The sequence below is a fragment of the Hyperoodon ampullatus genome (genome assembly GCF_949752795.1).
Source record: "Hyperoodon ampullatus genome assembly, chromosome: 7".
NCBI classification, from domain to species: Eukaryota; Metazoa; Chordata; class Mammalia; order Artiodactyla; family Ziphiidae; genus Hyperoodon; species Hyperoodon ampullatus.
The window spans coordinates 99,837,738-99,859,007 of record NC_136920.1 but is presented as its reverse complement, the minus strand read 5'-3'; the positions used below and the strand labels follow the sequence as shown (position 1 = coordinate 99,859,007).

General features: G+C 38.6%; 1 protein-coding gene across 1 annotated transcript in view; it reads left to right on the top strand.

Moving 5' to 3' along the window:
* Window positions 1-9,497: 9,497 nt before the first annotated feature.
* Window positions 9,498-21,270, top strand: part of HTR3B (5-hydroxytryptamine receptor 3B) — a gene marked incomplete at both ends in the record, with an annotated part of 34,277 nt that continues 22,504 nt past the window's right edge. Inside the window, 2 exons of the mRNA XM_079708251.1 lie at window positions 9,498-9,537; window positions 15,038-15,198. Coding sequence (XP_079564377.1) covers window positions 9,498-9,537; window positions 15,038-15,198 — 201 coding nt within the window. The remainder of the gene's footprint in view (window positions 9,538-15,037; window positions 15,199-21,270) is intronic.

Sequence of the window (21,270 nt, the reverse complement as noted above, 5' to 3'; positions counted from 1 at the left end):
GAGAGAGTCTAGTGGTGCACTTGGACCAGATGTCCACCCCTTGTCCTATTGGCTTTGGTCAGAGTGGTTGGGAAAACAATACACACATGGCCATGGGAACTGGAGAAGGAGGCAATTATCAAAGAAGGGAAGTGTACACAGGGCAAATATCCTGACAGTTTCTTTTTACAAGCATCAAAGTAGAATTCAATAATAATTGAATGAAGGGAAATTCATTCCATCCGTCTACAAGTGCATCTATTTGCACTGATTTAAACTTGTGATTTTCAGACCTGGCTGCACATCAGAGTCACCTGTGGAGTTTCAAAAACATGCCAGTGCCTTGTTCCCACCTTTTACATTAACATCAGAATCTGTGAAGTTGGGGCCCATGTAATCACTGTTGTGGCCTCTCCCGTTGCGGAGCACAGGCTCCGGACGCGCAGGCTCAGCGGCCATGGCTCACTGGCCCAGCCACTCTGCAGCGTGTGGGATCTTCCCAGACCGGGGCACAAACCCGTGTCCCCTGCATCGGCAGGCAGACTCTCAACCACTGCGCCACCAGGGAAGACCCCCACATAATTTTTTTAAAGTTTTTAAGCACTCCAGTGATCCCAGTGTGCTGCCAGGGTTGCAAACTTCTTGTTTAGATTTCATGCCATTATAGTTTAGACTTACGATTTTATGGTTTCATATCTTATTCTTTAATACTTAAAAATATTTATTTATTTGTTTGCGCCAGGTCTTAGTTGCAGGACACAAGATCTTCGTTGCAGCCTGCAGGATCTTTCTTTTTTGTTGTTGTTGCTGCATGCAGGCTCTTAGTTGCAGCATGCAGGATCTAGTTCCCTGACCAGGGATCCAACCTGGGCCCCCTGCATTAGGAGCACAGAGTCTTAACCGCTGGACCACCAGGGAAGTCCCTTCATGTATTATTCTTAAAGGATGTGATCAAGTTACGAATCGTGTGCCTCTGCTAAAATTTATGGCAAAATCATCATTGAGTATTTTGGGGAGAGAAGAGCTTCCTTCAGGGTGGGGTAGTATTGATTTGAAGGTACCTTTTTTTTTTTTTTAATTTTATTGGAGTGTAGTTGATTTACAATGTTGTGTTACTTTCAGGTGTGAAAGGTAGCTTTTTATATTTCTGTATGATTAGGCTCTGAAACAAAGTTGATCATCAGGTTCCTTAGAATGTAATAGTCTTCTGGAAAAATAAGAAACTTAGTATCTCCCACAAATCTTTGCTGACTCTTCAGTGGAAACCTTCAGTGATCTTCCCAGCTCTTCTCAGATCCCTTTTTACTGTTTCTGTGCTCCCTTATCTCAACTTCTATGTGCTATTTCTTCCAAATGCCAATACCTAGAACTTTCATTGAACTTTCCTTGAGCTACTGAAGTTTTGTCTGCCCAAGAAAAGAGCAGAAAATGCCTGGGAGTTCACTCCCTGTCACCCCTGCCCCCAGGCCCAAAGCCAATGACAGACAGGTGGGAGTATGCCACCAGGCTCCCTTACTAATGAACAACTTCTTAGTGTAGCTTTCTATCAGTTTCCCTGCAGTGTGAGGCTATAACGACTGTTTTTCCTTAGCTATTTCTGTTGTGAGTACTTCTACAATAAACACGTGTCCACAAATCCTTATCTCAGGTATGTTTCAGGAAAACCCAATCTAAGACATTCAGCTTTATGGAATTTTACACTTTCTGTCTAATATTAAAATTCTATATGACTTTTAATAATAATGTTTATAACTTTTCAGATAAGGGGCATCAAGGCTTTATTTATTCCTGCTCTTAGGAACAGAGTAGGGAAGCCACTGAGTCACTGGGAAACTCCCAGAAGCAAAGAGTTTGGAGGAACAAAAGTAAGTGAGCAGGGAGGAATTGGTTGACATTTGTAAGCAGAGTGGAAATAGATTAGACAGGTTGCTGTGAGTTGATATTGGGGAATCTAAAGAGGGATGGTCAGAACAAAGAAAAAAGAGTGGTGACACGAATAGAGGCGGGACGTGACTTTCAAGTCACGTAAAAGTGCACTGTGTAATAAAATAGAAAACAGCTTGGCATTTTCTGGGGCTGCAGGTATGACAGCTGCCACAAGGCAGCGCTCTGATTACATTCACTTTGACTTCCAAGTAGCTTTCCCTTTTCCCACTCTGCAGTCTTTAAGGGCTCTGACTAGAGGTCTGTCACACTCCAGCCATAGTCAGCCAGCCTATAATTAGTGCCAAGCCTTCCTCCTGCCGCAATGACAGTGTAAATTTCAGCAATGGCAGAAAGGGGACAAATACAACTGTTGTGCATTTTAGAATAATTGGTACAGGCCATTTGGAGACAGCTTTATAACAACAGCCCTTATACAGACTTATACAGTATTTCACTTTTCCGTTTTATTCTCTCCTCAACGCTTTTTAACACGAACTTATTAATCCACTCAACTCACGTGAATCTGGAATTATCTGCCTCCCAATTTTACAGTGAGGCTTGCAGCTCCCTGGAAAGTACCATGCTCTTTCTTTTCTTTTAGTTTTTATTGGAGTATAATTGATTTACAATGTTGTGTTAGTTACAGCAAAGTGAATCAGTTATACATATACATATACCTACTCTTTTTTTAGATTCTTTTCCCATATAGGTCATTACAGTGTATTGAGTTCCCTGTGCTATACAGTAGGTCCTTATTAGTTATCTATTTTATATATAGTAGTGTGTACATGTCAATCCCAAACTCCCAGTTTATCCCTCCCCCCTGACCTTTCCCCTTTGGTTAACCATAAGTTTGATTTCTATGTCTGTGACTCTATTTCTGTTTTGTAAATAAGTTCATTTGTATCACTTTTTTAGATTCCACATATAAGTGATATCATATGATATTTGTCTTTCTCTGTCTGACTTACTTCACTTAGTATGATCATCTCTAGGTCCATCCATGTTGCTGAAATTGCATTATTTCATTCTATCATGCTCTTTCATCTCACCATCCAGCCTTTTCATATGCTATTCCTTCTGCTCTCCTAGTTCTCTCCTCACCTACCTATCTTTACCCAGCACAAATGTCACTTGTGAAAAGCCTCTCCTCACCTCACCCCAAATCTGGGCTCCATTTTTTTTTTTTACTTCTATTTTCCCCCACTTCACTCATCTGCTGGCATTTATCTCATTGTATTCTAGGTGTTTCTTACCTATTACCTCCACCCCAATTTCCTTGAACTCCCTTATCTTTATATCCCCAGTGTCTACCACAATTCTCCACAGAGTGAATGAATGAATGAATAAAGCAAGCTCTAAAAGATCAAAGCCCTTGCCATCTTGAGTCCACAGCAGAGACAGAAATATCCAGGGCTTCCCTGGTGGCGCAGTGGTTGCGAGTCCGCCTGCCGATGCGGGGGACACGGGTTTGTGCCCCGGTCCGGGAAGATCCCACATGCCGCGGAGCGGCTGGGCCCGTGAGCCATGGCCACTGGGCCTGCGCATCCGGAGCCTGTGCTCCGCAACGGGAGATGCCACAACAGTGAGAGGCCCGCGTAATGCAAAAAAGAAAAAAGAAATATCCAGAAATTTAGACCAAACCAGAATATCTTACTGGTTTCTGTGATTGACCGTATCCAGGCCTCTCCACAGAAGACTCCTAAATGAACCTAAATGGAAAAGTCCTGGGCTCTGCGGTGAGCCACTGGTCACAAGAGATTCCCTAGTGCTGGCACAGCAAGACTTGAAGGCTCATGATCTGTACAGAAGGCCTGACCAGCATGGCATCGTGAGTCAGACTATTTGCTTTACACAGCAGTCTAAGCAGCTTCCTGGAACTGCTGTCGTTGGAGGAATACACAGAAGCAACAAGCCCCCAGGTCTACATTCCTCTGGCTTCTGGGGGGACATCTCACTCCTGGTGATCACAAGACCCCCGAATTTTAGGTACCCTCTGAGAGACTCAAAGAGAGGCATGAACTTCCTGCATTTGTGTCCCATGTTTATCCTTCTCACGGCTTGCTGACCAGTTCTGGAGCAAACTAAATAAAAGCAATCTTGATCTGAACCCAAGTCATTGTTCTCACCATCCTTTTGAGATGGGTAGTGAAAGGATAGCATATTATATGTGGTTGTGAAAAAGCTAGGCCCTTGGTGCCATCTTTCCTGCATAAACCAAAATTCTTTTCTGCCTGTTTGTTAATTCCTTCCTTCCTCTCCTCTTTCCATCCTTCTCAGACATTTAATGAACACTCACTAGGTACCAGGCTCTGTGCTGGAGATAGAAGGATGAATAGGATACAGTGCTCTGCCTTCAAGGAATCCACAGAATTCTGGAAGAGATAGGAAAGTAAACAAGTAGTCATAATACACTTGAATTAAGTGCCATAATGGAGGTGTCTATGAAGCCCTGTAAGTTCAAGGGAGTGGGCCCTGGGGTGCTAGTGGGTGTTTAGTAACCAGCTGGTCAGAGGAGACCTGATTTTTAGTATTTGCTGGTTCCCGTGTGGCAGATACTTCCGTCATGGCTGATTTCAAGCTACTAACCTGAACACAGAGTTGGGAAGGGATGTACACAGTTGCGCCCCCCACCCCCACCCCCACCCCCACCCCCACCCTTTTTTTTTTTTTTTGGCTGTGCAGGGCTGCCTTTTGGATCTTAGTTCCCTGAACCTGTGCCCCCTGCAGTGGAAGCGCAGAGTCCTAACCACTGTACCACCAGGGAAGTCCCCACAGTTGGCCTTTTTTGATGCAGTAAGAGCCAGCTCCAGCATACCACCATGATTTCTGCCTTGTGAGATCCTGAGCAGAGAATTTATCCCTGCTGTGCCTGGGCTTCTGACCTACAGAACTTTGAGCTCACAAATGAGCTTTGTTTTAAGCTGCTAAGTGTGTGACAATTTGTTATGCAACCATAGAAAACTAAACAGAGCCTATTATACCCTTTTTACAGTTGTGAAAACTGAGGCTTAGAAACAGTAAGCAATTTGACCAAGGCCATGAGCATCTAGCAAGTGATGGAGCTGGGAGGCAAAATGAGGTTTGTCTGACTCCAAAGCCTGGAACCTTAGCTCCTATATTCTCATGGAAAACAATGTCACATAACCACGAAAGGCCAGGGTCATGGCGGACCATATTTCTTTGTTTATTTTTAGGGACCAGAAAATATGCATTATTACTAAAAAATGAAATCCTGTGCCAGAAAAAAAAGCAAATGTTCAATGTAGCTTTGAACTTGAAGTGGTACCCAAGTGGTTACCTTGATATTTATTTCAGAAGACAATGCTATGGAATAAAAGATATTTCATATGGGACTCTACTCATTAAATAAAAGAAATTTCATATGGGACTCTACTCATTAAATATTTGAGTTTGGCTAGAGTGTCCATTTCTGCTTTTCTCCTCCAGCCTGACCAGATGTGCTCAGAAAATTTGGTTCTCCCTGAATATGTACATCTGTCAAAATTCCTGTCAATTTTAGCACTACTGCCAAGGGAGTGAACAAAGAGAGTTAGCGATTAACTTCAAAGAACTTTGTTGGAGAGGAAAAAAGATATTTAAGGCCTATTTTGTCAACTAATTGCATTTGCATATTTATGGGATTTACTGATATAGCGGTAATTAAAAACTATTTAGTAGTCTTAAAGGACACATAACTCAGTTGCTGTTTGCATAATAAACACTTCCTTATTATGTTTGCATAATAAACACTCTCCCCATGCTTCTTCCAAAAAACTGGTCCAAGAGGTGTCATATCTTACTTGGAAATAATGGAAAAACAAAGTGCAAGGGCTCATGGGAATGTAGAGAGTGGACTTCTGAAATAAATATATTTCTAGGTACTCTCTTAATGTTAGGCCTGGCCTGAACTGCTCTCAGAGAACGGCAGATTCAAACTTCAGATTAATAAGTCTTTTTTTTCCCAGGTGATATTTAAGAAGCCTGAATGCTTATCCCCTGACAACTCCATTTTCCTTACTTTAATACCCTGATCTGTTTGAAGGGTCTGAACAGGGTCCACCCTGCATTCATCCTTCCTAAAGAGATGTCTAAGGGGGATGAAATCTTTGACTAATAGATTGCAAGAAATAATGTGAGTAAACAGTATTGAATTTAAGGAGTTGTGAAGAGATGGTTTTCATGGAAAATTAAAGGTTGAGCAAGGGACAGACACCAAATGTAAAGGCACTGAGTATATAAACTAAACCTAGACAGGACAGTAAGGTTGGGAAAAGAAAGCTCTGAGTCATCTGGTTGTGCAGAGCAGGGCGATCAAGATCTGTATATAAACTACTTTGAAGACAAGTCACTCACACAAACCTTTCTTGTCTTTGCAAAATTCATCAGCCAATAAAGAGCTGTAATGGGCAGGATCACCAGACTATTGTTAAATTAGCTAATGAAGGTCGTAACGTACCTGTATTACACGTCATTAGCAGTGGCCTTCCAGTTACAGATGGGTATATGAGAAAGTGAGCCGGAAGGGAGGGCAAGCGTGTCCCAGGAGGTTTGACTTAGAGTCATGGCTTACTAAAATGTGTGGCAAGAAGATAATGTTGATTACCATCTCAATTAAACCTTTGCATAAAGGCAAGCTTCTGTGTTACCTGCCCACAAAGAAAAATGGTCTGCTGCCTGCAGCTTGCCTTTCTCCTGTCCTAATTCATCTCATAGGTAGAAGCCAACAATTCAAAGCATTGATGGGATTTTGATGGCGGAGTCAGTCCTTCATGATCTTACCTCTTGATGAAGCCCTATTTATTTTTCTACCCTATCTCAATGGTATTTCTCAAACTTTCCATAACTCTGTATCCAATTTCCTCTACCAGGTTATATTTCTTTTTTTACTTTTTCTTCTGAAAAAGTAAAAGTATTTTCAAATGCCCAGCAAAACTGGAAGCACAGGAAGTAGAAAGAACTGTCCACCCCCACCAGCCATGTGAGAGTTTGTTGCCAACATGATGACCCTTCACCTGTGATTACTTAGAGCATTATTCTTACAAACAAGGACATTATTTTACATAATCTCAATACAATCAAAATTAGGAATTCAACATTGCTATATTACCACCATCTAATCCACAGACCCCATTTGAGTTTCACCAGTTCTCTCCAAAATATTCTTATGACAAAAGGATCCACTGCAGAATCACACATTGCACTGAGTTGTCATGCCTCTTTAATCTCCTTTTGTTTGATACAGTTTCTTTAACTTTCATATCCTTGACACTTCTGAAGATTACACGCCTGCTGTTTTGTAGAATGTCCCACAATATGGGGTTTCCTACTGGATAGATTCAAGTTATGAATTTTTGGCAGGATGATAACAGAAGGGCTGCTGCGTCTTCTCAAATCTCATGGTGCACAACTCCCATAACTGGTGATGCTAATTTTCATCATTTGATTAAGGTGTTGTCTGCCAGACTTCTCCACTGAAAGATTTTTTTAAATTAATTAATTAATTAATTTTTGGCTGCGTTGGGTCTTCTCAGTTGCAGCGAGCGGGGGCTACTCTTTGTTGCGGTGCGCGGGCTTCTCATTGCGGTGGCTTCTCTTGTTGCAAAGCATGGGCTCTAGGTGTGCGGGCTTTAGTAATTGTGGCATGCGGGCTCAGTAGTTGTGGCACACGAGCTTAGTTGCTCCGTGGCATGTGGGATCTTCCTGGACCAAGGTTTGAACCTGTGTCCTCTACATTGGCAGGTGGATTCTTAACCACTGCACCACCAGGGAAGTCCTGAAAGATTTTTTAAAATCTTTGTATTTAATAAGTATTTTGTGTTAATGTCCTGTTCCTCATCAAACTTTTGCCAACTAGTTTTTATCACCCATTGATGTTTCTTTTGTGAACTAATTATCACTATAAAGATTCCATTATTTCTTCTACATTTATTAGTTGGCAATTCTAATTTAAGGGAAAAGTTTCCTCTTCTTCCCATTCATCTCTTTATTTAAATCAGGATGGACTCATGGATTGTTATTCTACTTCATGAGTTATAATTCTTTGCCATCATTATTGATTTTGATGCTTGAATCATCACAGATTTGGCCAGTGGGAGCCCCTTCAAGCTGACTCTGTCCTTTTATCCTGTCCCCATGATTCTTTTAGCACTTCTTTACTTTGTGATACAAGGAGGCATTCTAGGCTCTTTTTCTACTTTCCTGCCCTGGCCCTGGCATCACGCATTTCTCCATTTCTTCCTTGTAGGTATGTATGCTATTTAGAGACCAAGATCTGGGTGTTAGGTGTACTCATTTTTGTTGGGCTGTTCCTGCTCTCAGGCGCTCTAGTGGATAGAGCTAGGAACATATGCATGTATGAACACATGTACTCACACACTTACATTTGTATGTATTTCTATATTTAGCTACATGTATCGAAAACCAAGAGTTCACCCTGATACTTCCAAAACCAACTCAACACTACAGGGTTCATCCTAGTTTTCTCCCTTTCCATATTTGTAACTGCTTTCACTAACATCTATATTTTACTGGTAGATGAAAATTAAAAAGAGAGCTTCATGGATTCTAAACAAAGGGACCAAATGATTAGGAGAACAGGTATCAGGTGTATACTTCCTCCCCCTCAGTTTGTTCTGTGAAAACTTATCTCAAACCTGTACCTCTACATTCCATCTATAGTAAAAAGCGGGCAGATGTCGGAAATGGTATGAAATTTAATTTTTGTTTCTAGAGCATCTAGGGGTCTACCAATGCAAGATAGAGTTATGTGGAATGATGCATCTTTTTCCTTAATAATGAAAAGTGAATGGGGCTCAATCAAAAAGTGAAAAAAAAAACAGTTTTTATTGAGCGATGTTAAACTTTAGTAGTTTTCATCTTCAGTAAGCCTAGACGCATTCTCTCTTATGTAGTTACTTTCTGAATTGTGGGCAGTGAGAATTTAAGAAGCATTTCTATTTATCAAAAATCAATGTTTCTTTTAATGAAAGGGGCTTAGGAGAAACAAAAGGCACTCTTCCCACTGTACTGTTAGCAGTTGCTCTTCATTTGACAATACCAGGTTTCCATTAGCTTAGTGTAATTCAAGAGTCCAATGATCATAGTCAAATGCTGAAGATGTTACTGCATAAGTCTGATTTAGATCAGCTATTTGGATCTCAGTTATTAATGAAATTAGTGTCCTAAATGTCAGCAAGACCACTGCCTTAGGTAAAGGCTGTAAAGGAAATCACATTAGTGTGGAATTTCCCCTCCTTAGGGGCTCCTCTTAGATTACATTATTCACTTAGCTATCTCCTGTCAGGGAAATTGAAATGTTGGCCAAGATCTGATCCTGGGGCAGAACCAAATGGAGAAGTTAAGAGGTATTGCAATGGCATCAATTCCAAAACATTTGTGTGGTGCTGGTACTGCCTTTGGTCCCATTTAGTGTTTACAAAATAGCACCAGCAAGGACAGCATAAACTGGCAAACAGAGAAGAACGGAATGGAAAGGAGGTCTTTTAGGAAAGATTGAGTGGCATTCCATCCAATAGGCAAGTTTGTGTTTCTCATCTTCTGGAAGTGCCTGGGGAACACTGGCAAGTTCAATGGCCCCTCTGTGGCCCTTGGTCCTGGTGGCCGCCTCAGGTGAATCCTTTAATGATATTACTAGGCTTTGAATATTAACGCCTAGAAGCTAGAGACATGGTTTTCTACGTTGTGCTGTATAACTCATCACAAGTGTTTGTTTTTATTTACCATCTGTAAAATGTCAGTCCTGTGAAGCTACGTGGAGACCAACAATTTGTTACAACTTTGCTCCTACAGTTATAGATGTATATACACATAGGATCACACAGTGGGGCTTTACACATGGCTGAAAATATGCTCTGAAATGTTATAATTGTCTGATAAATTTCTGCTTCCTTAGAAATCAAGCTTTCTTTACAACAATTGACATTAAGAGTTTGGGGTATTCTCTTTCAGATTTACTTTTATGTCTGAATAGTATATTTTTATTATCCAAAGTAGTCTTGGCTTTTAGTAGCCCAGGGAGAGAGTCCCTTGGATCCATCATAGCTACAGATGTCATTTTGGTATTAGGGGCTTTACATCCAGCTGTACAAAGTCTGTGTAGGTGATGAGTGTTTCTCTAAAGACGAGCTCTATAAACTTGCATGTTTTGAGTCTACAATTCCCCTTAAAAATACTTTAGAAACTAATATGTGTATATATATATATATATATATATATATATATATATATATATATATATGTTTTCTTTCCCTAAATTTCTGAAACTAAAATTCCATAGTGCCAGTATTAACTCTACTGAATTGAGCCATTTGAATAGGATACAATTGGTTCTTAGAAAGTATACACAAATCAAAAATTTATGTTTATGCTGGTGTTTCCCAACACCCCATTTTCTTGAGGGTTCTTCTAGAGTTCCTATCTGAATTTCCATGTCTTAAAATATAACTGAAAGTGGAATGAGTCAATTATGGAGACGAGGAAGGAATTTGGTAGCCAAGCAGCTGGCAATGATTTTTTTATTGGGTAGAGAAGAAAAATAGCCACTTATCATTAAAGTATAAAAATGCTGGGTGTTGAACTTAAAGGATAAAAGCATATCTTAATTATAAAAATGAAAACAGAGGGAATTTCATTACATGTCAAATGGGTTTCTTAGCAGAAAATAATTGTGAACATTAAACTAAGTAAGATAAAATAGAAAAATGAAGGTTTGAAAACAGAAGAAATTCTTCTTAATGATTTCTCTTTCTAATGTTTTGCATTATGCTTGATTTTTGCTCTAACTGTGGCAGAGAAAGTGTTTTAATAGTGTCTCGTAATCAGTGCTTGACCATAAATCATACTGAGAACATTTGTTGCAGAAAAATTCATGCTTTGGAATTTTTACTGGTTTAATATCAAGATGATTTGTAAACATTAAAGCCCTGAACCAACCACCAATTCACCGCTGCACCCAGGAGACAGTGTTGTAAGGTAGGAGGCCTGGATTAGAAGCATCTAGTTCCTGCCACTCTACTCACCAGCCATGTGACCCCGGGCAGGTCAATTAACCTCTTAGAGACTCTGTTTCCCTGTAAGTTAACTGTTTATTTTGTGTATTCATGAAGACCGAATAAGATAGCATTATGAAATTGTAAGGTGCAATGCAAATATAAGATATCACTGACCTGAAAACACACAAATGGCGGTCCAGTGGCTAAGACTCCGTGCTCCCAATGCAGGGGACCCAGGTTCGGTCCCTGGTCAGGGAACAAATCCCACAGGCAGCAACTAAGGGTTCACGTGATGCAACTAAAAGGTCCCGAGTGCCGCAACTAAGCCCCGGCACGGCCAAATAAATAAATATTTTTTAAAAACCCACAAACACAGAAAATAACAATGAGCTGTTTCTGTCCAAAAATGTACAACATGCAACTCTTCCTTTTTTTTTCGGTACCCAGGTCTCTCACTGTTGTGGCCTCTCCCGTTGTGGAACACAGGCTCTGGACGTGCAGGCTCAGTGGCCATGGCTCACGGGCCCAGCCGCTCTGCAGCATGTGGGATCTTCCCGGACCGGGGCATGAACCCGTATCCCCTGCATCGGCAGGCGGACTCTCAACCACTGCACCACCAGGGAAGCCCACAACTCTTCCTTTTGAAGGGTTACTCACGGCTGTTCCTAGTATTCTCAGGGAACCAGTTCAGGGTAGTGCCAGAGTAAGAGCTTGACCTTTGCATCCAGATCAGTCTTGTTTAAATTCCGGCCTCCTCACTTACAAGCTGTGTGATCTTCAGTGGTCCTAACCTCACTAGGCCTAGAGTCCCTCACCTGTAAGTGACCCTTCACGGGGCTGTAGAGTACCTATTCTTGTAGAAGTTAAATGAGATAATTCATGTAAAGGGCTCTTAGCCCAGTGCCTGGCACACAGCAAATTATTTAATCAGTATTAGGTATTCAGTAGTACCATGCCCCCAAACCTCTGTTTCCTTGTAACATCTCAGATATATGTATTGCTACCAACCAGGTTTCTTGGCCTTCCTTAATCAATAGAAATTGATAAGAGGCCAGACAAGAAGTTCAGGCAAGGCTCTATTGGGACCCCTACTATAGCAGGGAGGGGCAAAAACAAGTAACAGGTTCCCTTGCTTGCTCCTTGAGGTGGGACGAGCTGGTTCCTTACATGGGGTGAGGGTAGGGGTGTGTCCAGGGGTCCAGCCAGAGGGGAGGCTTAGGTGGTCTGCCCACCCCCTTGGTGGTGCTGTGTGCAGGGGCATGTGCAGTACCCTGCTTTTGCTCCCTGCTCTTCAGAAGTGGCAGTTGGGTTTTTTTGGTCTTTTTGTATCTTGTTGTCCATAATTTGCCCTAACTGCACATGCACGCAGTTATTTTTAGTCCCTTTAATTTCTTTGTATTTTGCTTCTTAAAGAGACGTTTGTCCAGGTGTAAGCATTGCAACAAAGGGTCCTAGGTCCCAGGTCCCAGCCTGTCTCAGTATCATTCTCTTATAATCCTAAAGGTGGTATACTTACTAAAGCAAAAAGAGCTCTTTTCATCAAAGTGCCCAGAACATTCTAAGATAGGCGTGTGTGTAACTCGTTGAAATAAGGAAAACAATGGAATAATTCTATTGTATTCTTATCTTTTCTAAATCTCTCTTCACCAAAAGTGCTTCACAGCTCAGTTCCTAACACATTCTACTTTCCAGAAGTTTCATAGGTGAATTATTTGAAGCTGATTATTAGCATTCAAGGAGGCAGAGCTAGTGAGGAATCTTTCCTGGGTCTGTTGATAGTTTCCATCAGTGTCTGTTGAAACATCACTGAACTGTGAGTCATTTAGTGCTTGTGTGAATGTCACATTAGCTTTCAAGGGGCATAATTTACTGTTAATTAATGGTCACTTAAATCCTTAATCTCTCTCCTCTAATTGATCTTTCTCCTCAGGCAAATTTGCACTCATAGTAGAAATGTAATTTATTATTTCTTCCCATTTTAAACAAAGAACTCTTTCCCTCTGTAGTTTATTTAAGCATACTTCCATTCGCTTCTGATTTTTCTCCAATCATTGCCTGCTTCGCTTTTGTTCCTATTTCCAGCTTCCAGAACATTCTCTTTTTACCCAAAGACTTTGACACGTTCTAGAAAGTATGTGTTTATCCATAGGGGACCTATGGATTGTTTCCTAGAAAAGGTATCAGAGGGGAATTTGAATCTCCATGAACAGAGGGTATAGGGAACACATATTCACTTCTCAGAATTATGTCTTAACTCTGTCTCAAGTGGTTTCCTGTATTCAAACAGGCACATTTCAATGGTTCCGCGACTGGGGCTTGAATTGGGAGCTTCCAAGGGAGGTAAGAGTGAACTTGTCCGAAGCGAAGTTCTCAGGAAAAGCACCAGACCAGCTTTGCTTTGGGCTCCAGAAATCTCTCCCCACAGCGTCCGCCAGCAAGAAACAGTCTCAGGTAGAGAGATTCACAGCACATTTTTTGAGGCCCTCAGTTCACAAAAACTAAAGATGATGCCTGATGCGAGCCACCCACCTTAGTCCCGCACGCCAGAATAGCTGTTGCCACTTCTGGCGTCTTGTCGGGTGAATAGTTAGGGAGTTAAAATGCTAATTAGATTCCCAGTTCAGATGGTAATGAAAGTGAATATTCCACTGCCCACAATGAGTCTAGAATTGCACCTCCAGCACCGTTGTTAGCATTTTGGTCACACTGACATTGATAAATATAGAAATTGCTGCCTGCGGCAGCAAGTGACACAGCATCATTCATAAAGAGATGGGTATAAACAGGATTGTCGCATGGGGAGAGGATATCTCATTTACAGTTTCCTGCTGGATCCCGCGTACCTTCAGCAGCTCATCAAAATAACCATCAAAACCGCTGAGAGCCGAGGTGAATTCACGTGCAGGACACTACAGATAGATTTCACTCAGGTGCTGTTGGCGGGAGGTGTGCAATTTGCTTCAGTCCAATGACTTAGCGAAGCTTTGAATCCCCCAGGGGCCGGCAAAGCTGGTGAACAAAATATCTTTGCAATTCTGAGAAAGCCCTCACAGATTCGTCACTTCCAATTGCTGGTGCTCATTTCTCTTGCTTGCTTTCCCCTGGCCTTCCTGGCCTCAACACCAATCACGGCTCCCCTACAAATCAAGATTCCTGGGTCGTAGGAAATGGTTGTTCCCTGGAACCACAGAGAATTTTCCCAAAATGAAGATCTCATTTTCTGACAAGTGCATTTTAAGGCAGAGTGAGAGAACAGATATATTTTTGAGGAGAAAAATATGAATTGGAATCTCACTAATCCCATTATTCAGAAATCCACACAAATCTTTGTGTTCAACTGTTTTGTCCATGTTTCTGCTTGGGCTTTCTATGTGATTTTGAATTACGAGTGGAAAATCAAAAGAAAAATCCAAAGAGGAAGTTAAATGTTGGCTAAGTGCATAGGAAGCTTTCTCCTATGTACCAGGAGGGGGTGATACAGGAAAAAAGAAAGGATGTTGTCTCCAATATGCAAGATTGTTGTAAAAATGGAACTGTAGGTGAAAGTTTGCATCCTCAGAGATGGGGTTGATTTATTTATCTTTACAATGAGATTTCTCCATTGGGCACTTAGACCATCAGCTTACTTTGCTTTTTTGCTTTTTTCTTTTTTTTTGCTTTTTAATTGAAGTATAGTTCATTTACAGTGTTTCAGGTGTACAGCAAAGTGATTCAGTTATAGACACAAACACACACACACACATGTATTCTTTTTCAGATTCTTTTTCATTGTAGGTTATTATAAGATATTGAATATAGTTCCCTGTGCTATGCCGTAGGTCCTTGTTGTTTATTTTATATACAGTAGTGTGTATCTGTTAATCCCAAATTTCTAATTTATCCCTTCCCCCTCTTTCCAGTTTGGTAACCATAAGTTTATTTTCTATGTCATCAGCTTACTTTAAATAAGTGTCTGCCAATAAGCCTGCTAGTTGGCTGTGAACTTAAGCAGTTTGGATGAGCTGAACACCATATCCTGCTAGGAGCCACTGAGTCCTGAGCAGTCTGAAGTGTCCTAAAGATGCTAAGTTCCTTTTATTTTCATAAATGATGAAAACGATGATAGTTTTCTTTTTCAGGAATCCTGGCCATAGATACCCCTCATCCCAGGAGTTCTGCTCTGCATCATCTCACCAAGCAGCTATTACAGAAATATCGCAAGGAAGTGAGGCCAGTTCACAACTGGACCCAGGCCACCACAGTATACCTGGATGTGTTTGTCCACGCCGTGTTGGATGTGGTAAGGACCATCTTACCATCTCCTAGTCCCATCATTCTTTTGTAAAACTACCTGCTGTTTATGCAGGGGTCTAGGAGAAGTTTTATTCTTGAAACTCTCGTTGAGCTGATAGAGAAGTTGTGCTAGACTCAGCAGTGAGCCTGGGGTAGATATTTATTAGGCAAATCATGCTTTCTAGCCCCCAACTTACATTGTAAGGGCAGATAGTCTAGAAATAGGAATTTCACAGAAATAAGATGTTTTAAGAATTGTGGTCATAGGTCACAGAACATATTTTATGAGCATTGCTGAAACCAAAAATGGCAATAGGTATTATTTTCTATGGTTCACATTTCTTAGTGATAGTAGTAGGTTTATGAAACAACTTCTACAACTTACTGCCTGAAATTTTAAAAGAGGGAAAAAAGTGCCTTGCTATCCTGAGTTTTTACAGGAATTTATGCCTAAGATATTTGCTAAGGGTAGTGGGAAGATTTGTTTATTAAAGCGCATCTTTCCTACTATGTCTGAAAAATGGGTTGTTGTGGGTATTAAATGAGAAAGTGCATGTAAAGCAGTTAGCAGAGGTCTTAGGAAACCCTCAGTGATGGCCCGTATAATTATCTCTGCTTCTTCTTTCTCCTTTTTCTTAATTACAAAGTCTTCCATATCAATAGATCCCAAATTTCTTTTGATTTCTTTTAAAAGCAGACTTTACTGAGCTTGTTTGTTAAAGTAGTTTAATAATTGTTTTTCAATTTACTTCTCAAAACTTTTTTTCCAATTGAGGTATAATATACAGATATTGAAATGCACAGTATGAGTTTTGATAATTGCATGCACCCACATAATCCATATCCCTATCAATACGTCAAACATTTCCATCACCCCAGAAAGATCCCCCATTTCCTTCCCAGTCAATCATCATCCCCTCCATCCACAAGGACAACCACTGTTCTGATTTCTTTCATCATAGATTATTTTTGCCAGTTCTAGAACTTCATAAGAATGAACTTTTACTGTATGTACCCTACTGTGCCTGGATTTTTCACTCAGCATAATGCTTTTGGGCTCCATTCATGTTGTTGTGCATATCAGTAGTTTTTCTTTTTTATTGATAAGTAGTATTTGTTTATGGCTATACCATGACTTGTTTATCCATTCTCCTGTTGATAGGCATATGGGTTGTTTCCAGTTTTAGTGTATTATGAATAAAGCTGCTGTGAACATTTCTGTACAAGTATTTTGGTGTATATATGTTTTTATTTCTCTTCAGTAAAACCTAGAAGTGGAATAACTGCCACTTCTCATAGGATAGATGTACATTTAATGAGAAACTGCCAGACTGATTTACAAAGTGGTTGTACATTGTATACTCCCGCCTATCAGCTATCAGAGTTCCCATTTCCCCACATCTTCACCAACATTAGGTGTTATCAGTCTTTTTAATTTTAGCCATTCTGGTAAGTGTGTAGGGATATTTCATTATGGTTTTTCTTTATACTTCCCATGGCTAATAATTAGGGGCTCTTTTTTTTATGTGTTTATTGGCCACTTACACATCTTTCTTTGTGAAGTACCCGTTTAAGTCTTTTCCTATTTTTTATTGTGTTGGTTGTATTTTTATTATAGATTTATAGGGATTGCTTATATATTCTGGACACAAGTCCTTTGTCATCTATGTATTGCAAATGTTTATTCTCAGTCTGTGGCTTGCTTACTCATTTTCCTAATGGGTCTTATGATGGACAGAAATTTTTAAATTTAATGAAGTCTATTTTTTTACCAGTTCTTTATTTATGGTTAGTGTTTTCTGGGTACTGTCTAAGAAATCTTTGCTACTACAAGTTTACCAAAATATTTTCCTATATTTTCTTTCAGAAGATTTATAGTTTTTAGTTCCTTAGATTTAGTTCTGTGATCTTGAGAATTAATTTTTGTAATGGTGTGAGGCATAGTTCAAAGTTTTTTGCTGTTGTTTTGTGTTTTGTTTTGTTTTGTTTTTGGTTTTGCATTTAGAAAGGATTTTTTCCAACACCATTTTTTCAAAAGTCTTTCCTTTCCCCGTTGAATTGCTTTGATGTCTTGGCTGAAAAGGAAGTTAACTTATAAGTGTCAGACTATCTGTTATCTTGAAATCAGATAGTGTAAGTCCTTGAACTTTGTTCTTCATTTTTAAGATAGTTTGGCTTTTTAGAACCTTTGTACTTCTACATAAATTTTATATTCATTTTGTCACACTTCATTAAAAAAAAAAACTGCTGGGAGTTTGCTTGGCATGCTGTAGGACCCACAGAGAAATTTAGGGGAGAATTGACATTTACCAATACTGAGTTTTCCAGTCTTTGAATATGGTATGTCTCTCCATTTATTTGGGTCTTCAGCAGTGTTTTATAATTTTAAATGTAGAAGTTTTATACATATTTCCGTTAAAGTTATCCCAAAGTATTTTTGATGTGGCTATAAATATTACTTAAAAATTTAAATGTTCCAGTTATTTGTTGTCATTATAAAGAAATAAGATTCATTTTGTATGTTGACTTTGTGTCCTGTAACCTTGCAAAATTCACTTACTAATTCTAGTAGTTTTTCAGATTAATATTTTCTACATATACAATCATTTCATCTGCAAATAGTTTTACTTCTTTCTTTTTTAATCTGTGTGCCCTTTATTCTTCTTGTCTTATTGCATTGCCTAAGACCTCTACTACAGTGTTAATGGAAGTGGTGAGAGCAGACATTTTTATTTGTTTCCATTCTTACAGAAAAATCTTTCACCATTAAGTTTGATGTTAGCTATAGATTTTTCATAGATGATCTTTATCAGATTGAAAAAGTCCCCTCCTATTTTCTATGTGCTGAGAGATATTTTAAAAATCATGAATGATACTAAATTACATCAAAGTTTTTCTCAATTTGAATGATCATATGATTTTTTTGTTTTATGCAGTTAATATGGTAAATTATTTTTGATTGATTTTCAAATGTTAAACCACCCCTGCATTCCTAGAGTAAACTCCACTTGATCTTGATATATTATCCTTTTTATATATTTCTGGATTTGAATTCCTACTTATTGTAGGTTGCATCTCTGTTAATGAGGAGTATTGGGCTATAGTTTTATTTCTTGTAAGGTATTTGTCTGGTTTTGGTGTCAGGGTTATGCTGGCCTTATAAAACTAGTTGAAAAGTGTTCCCTCCTCAGTTTCCTGAAGGAATTGTGTAACATGGATAATTTCCTTCCCTAATGTTTGATAAAATTCACCAGTAAAACTATCTGGGACTGGAGTTTTCTTTGTGGGAAGGTATTTAAATATAAATTCAATTTCATTAATATATATAGGAATATTCAAATTTTCTATTTCTTCTTGTGTCCATTTTGGTAATTTGTATTTTTCAAGGAATTTGTCTATTTCATCAAAGTTGCAAATTTATTTGTTCATAATATTCTCTTTTAATTCTTTTAATGTCCAAAGGATCTCCAGTGATACTGCCTCTTTCATTCCTCATATTGGTAATTTGTGTTTTCTCTTATTTTCCCTTGACCAATATTGCCAAATGTTTATCAATTTATTTCTTTAAAGAACCAAATATTGGTTTTGAATTTTCATTATTGTTTTCTATTTCACTGATATCCACTCTTATCTTTATTTCCTTTCTTCTACTTACTGTGTACTTAATTTGTTCTTCTTTCTCTTGTTTCCTAAAGTGGAAAGTTATATCATTGATTTTAAACCTTTTTTCTTTTATAATTTTAGCATTTAAAGTTATAAGTTTTCCCCCAAGCACTAATTTAACTGCATCCTATGAAATTTTGATGCATTTTACAATTTGAGGTATAAATTATATAGACTGAAACTCATCTTTTTTAAAAAGATTTATTTATTATTTATTTTATTTATTTTTGGCTGCATCAGGTCTTAGTTGCGGCATGCGGATCTTCATAGAGGCATGCAGGATCTTTTGTTGCAGTGTGTGGGCTTCTCTCTAGTTGTGGCATGTGGGTTTTCACTTCTCTAGTTGTGCTGCATGGGCTCCAGGGTGCCTGGGCTCTGTAGTTGTGGTTCATGGTCTTAGTTACCCTGCGGCATGTGGGGTTTTAGTTCCCTGACCAGGGACCAAACCTGCATCCCCTGCAATGTAAGGGGGATTCTTTACTCCTTTACCACCAGGGAAGTCCCTGAAACTCATCTGTTTTAAGACAGTCCCCTCCCCCTAGCCCCAGTCTCTGGCAACCACAGATTTTCTTTTTTCTCCCTGTAGTTTTGCCTTTCTAGAATGTCATATAAATGGAATCATATTGTATTTTATTCTTTGTTTTTGGCTTCTTTCACTTAGAATAATGCCTTTGAGAGCTATCAGTGTTGTGTTGTTGCATATATCAGTAGTAGTATTCTATTGTACAAATGTACTGCAATTTGTTTACTTATTTACCAGTTGGACATGTGATGTGGGTTGTTTCCAACTTGGAGCAATTATGAATAAAGTCACTATAAACATTTGCATATGTTTTCACTTCTGTTGGATAAATACTTAGGTGTGGGATTGCTGTGTTGTATAAGTCTATGTTTAACTTTATAAGAAACTGCTAAACTGTTTTCCAAAGTGGCTGTGTTATTTTGCATTCCACCTGCAATGTCTGAGAGTTTCAGTTCCTCCACATGATTGCCAACATTTGATATTGTCAATCTCTTTAAATTTTAACCATTCTAGTAGATTTGTCACCACAAAGTAAATTTGTGATATCTCGATGTGGTTTTAAACTTTCATTTCACTAAAAACTAATGATGTTGAACATCTTTCCAGGAGCTTACTTGTCAACTGTATATCTTTTAAAATAGAGTATTCACTCAAATCTTTTACTTTTTAAAAAATAGTGTTGTTTATTACCTTATTATTGAGTTACAGAAGTTCTTTATATAGTTTTGGTCTATTTTTGGATTCTAGTCTGTCCAACTAATCAATATATTTCTCCTTACACCAATACACTGTCAATTACTGTGCATTACAGAAGTCTTGAAATCAGATAGTGTGAGTCTTCCAAACATATTCCTCTGTTTTAAAATTGTTTTGACTCTTCTAGGCACTTTGCATTTCCATATAAACGTAAGAAAATTCATCAATTTCTATTTTAAAGACTATCAGATTTTTGCTGAGATTGCATTAAATCTATAGATCAATTTAAGGAGAATCAACATCTTAACAATAAGCTTCCAATCCATGACAATAGTGTATCTCTCCATTTGTTTAGTTCTTTAATTTCTTTGCATAATGTTTAGTGTTTTTCAGTGTTCTGCACATATCTGGTTAAATTTATCCCTAAGTATTTCACATTTTTGATGCTATTATAAATGATATTTTTTGATAAGAAAGAATTAAAATTTTAATAATATAAATGTATTTTAATTTTGGGTCTCTGTTACTTGCTAGCATACAAAAATATAACTGATTTGTATATATTGGCCTTGATCTTGTGACCCTGCCATCTCATTAATTTTTGAGTCTTCTTTGTAGATTCTTTCAAATTTTCTCTGTAGAAGATCATGTTGTCTGCGAATAATGAAAGCTGTTATCTTTCTTTCCAATCTTTATAGCTTTTCTTTCCTTTTATTGCCTACCGCCCTGACTCGAACCTCTAGTGCAATGTTGAATAGAAGGGTGCATTCTTTTATAAATGTAAATTCAATAAATGTGTTTATAGTATTGTTAAAATCTCCTATAACAATTTTTTTGTCCAGTTGTTCTATTAATTTCATAGAGAGGGGTATAACAATCCCCAATTATAATTGTGGTTTGTCTATTTCTCTGCCCTGTTATTAGATGCATATGCATTTAAGATCGTATGTCTTCTTAACAAACAGAACCTTTTGCCATTATAAAACACCCTTCTTTATCTCTGGTAATATTCTTTTTCTTGAAGTTTTTTCCTTGCTTACTTTTTGCATGGTATGTATTTTGCCATCTTTTTATTTTCAATTTCTGTGGTACTCAAAGTAATCTCTTAGAGCATATAGTTTGGTCTTTCATTTTGTTAAACTTTTTATTTTGAAATAACTATAAATTTACAGGGAGTTGCTAATAAATTTATAGGGA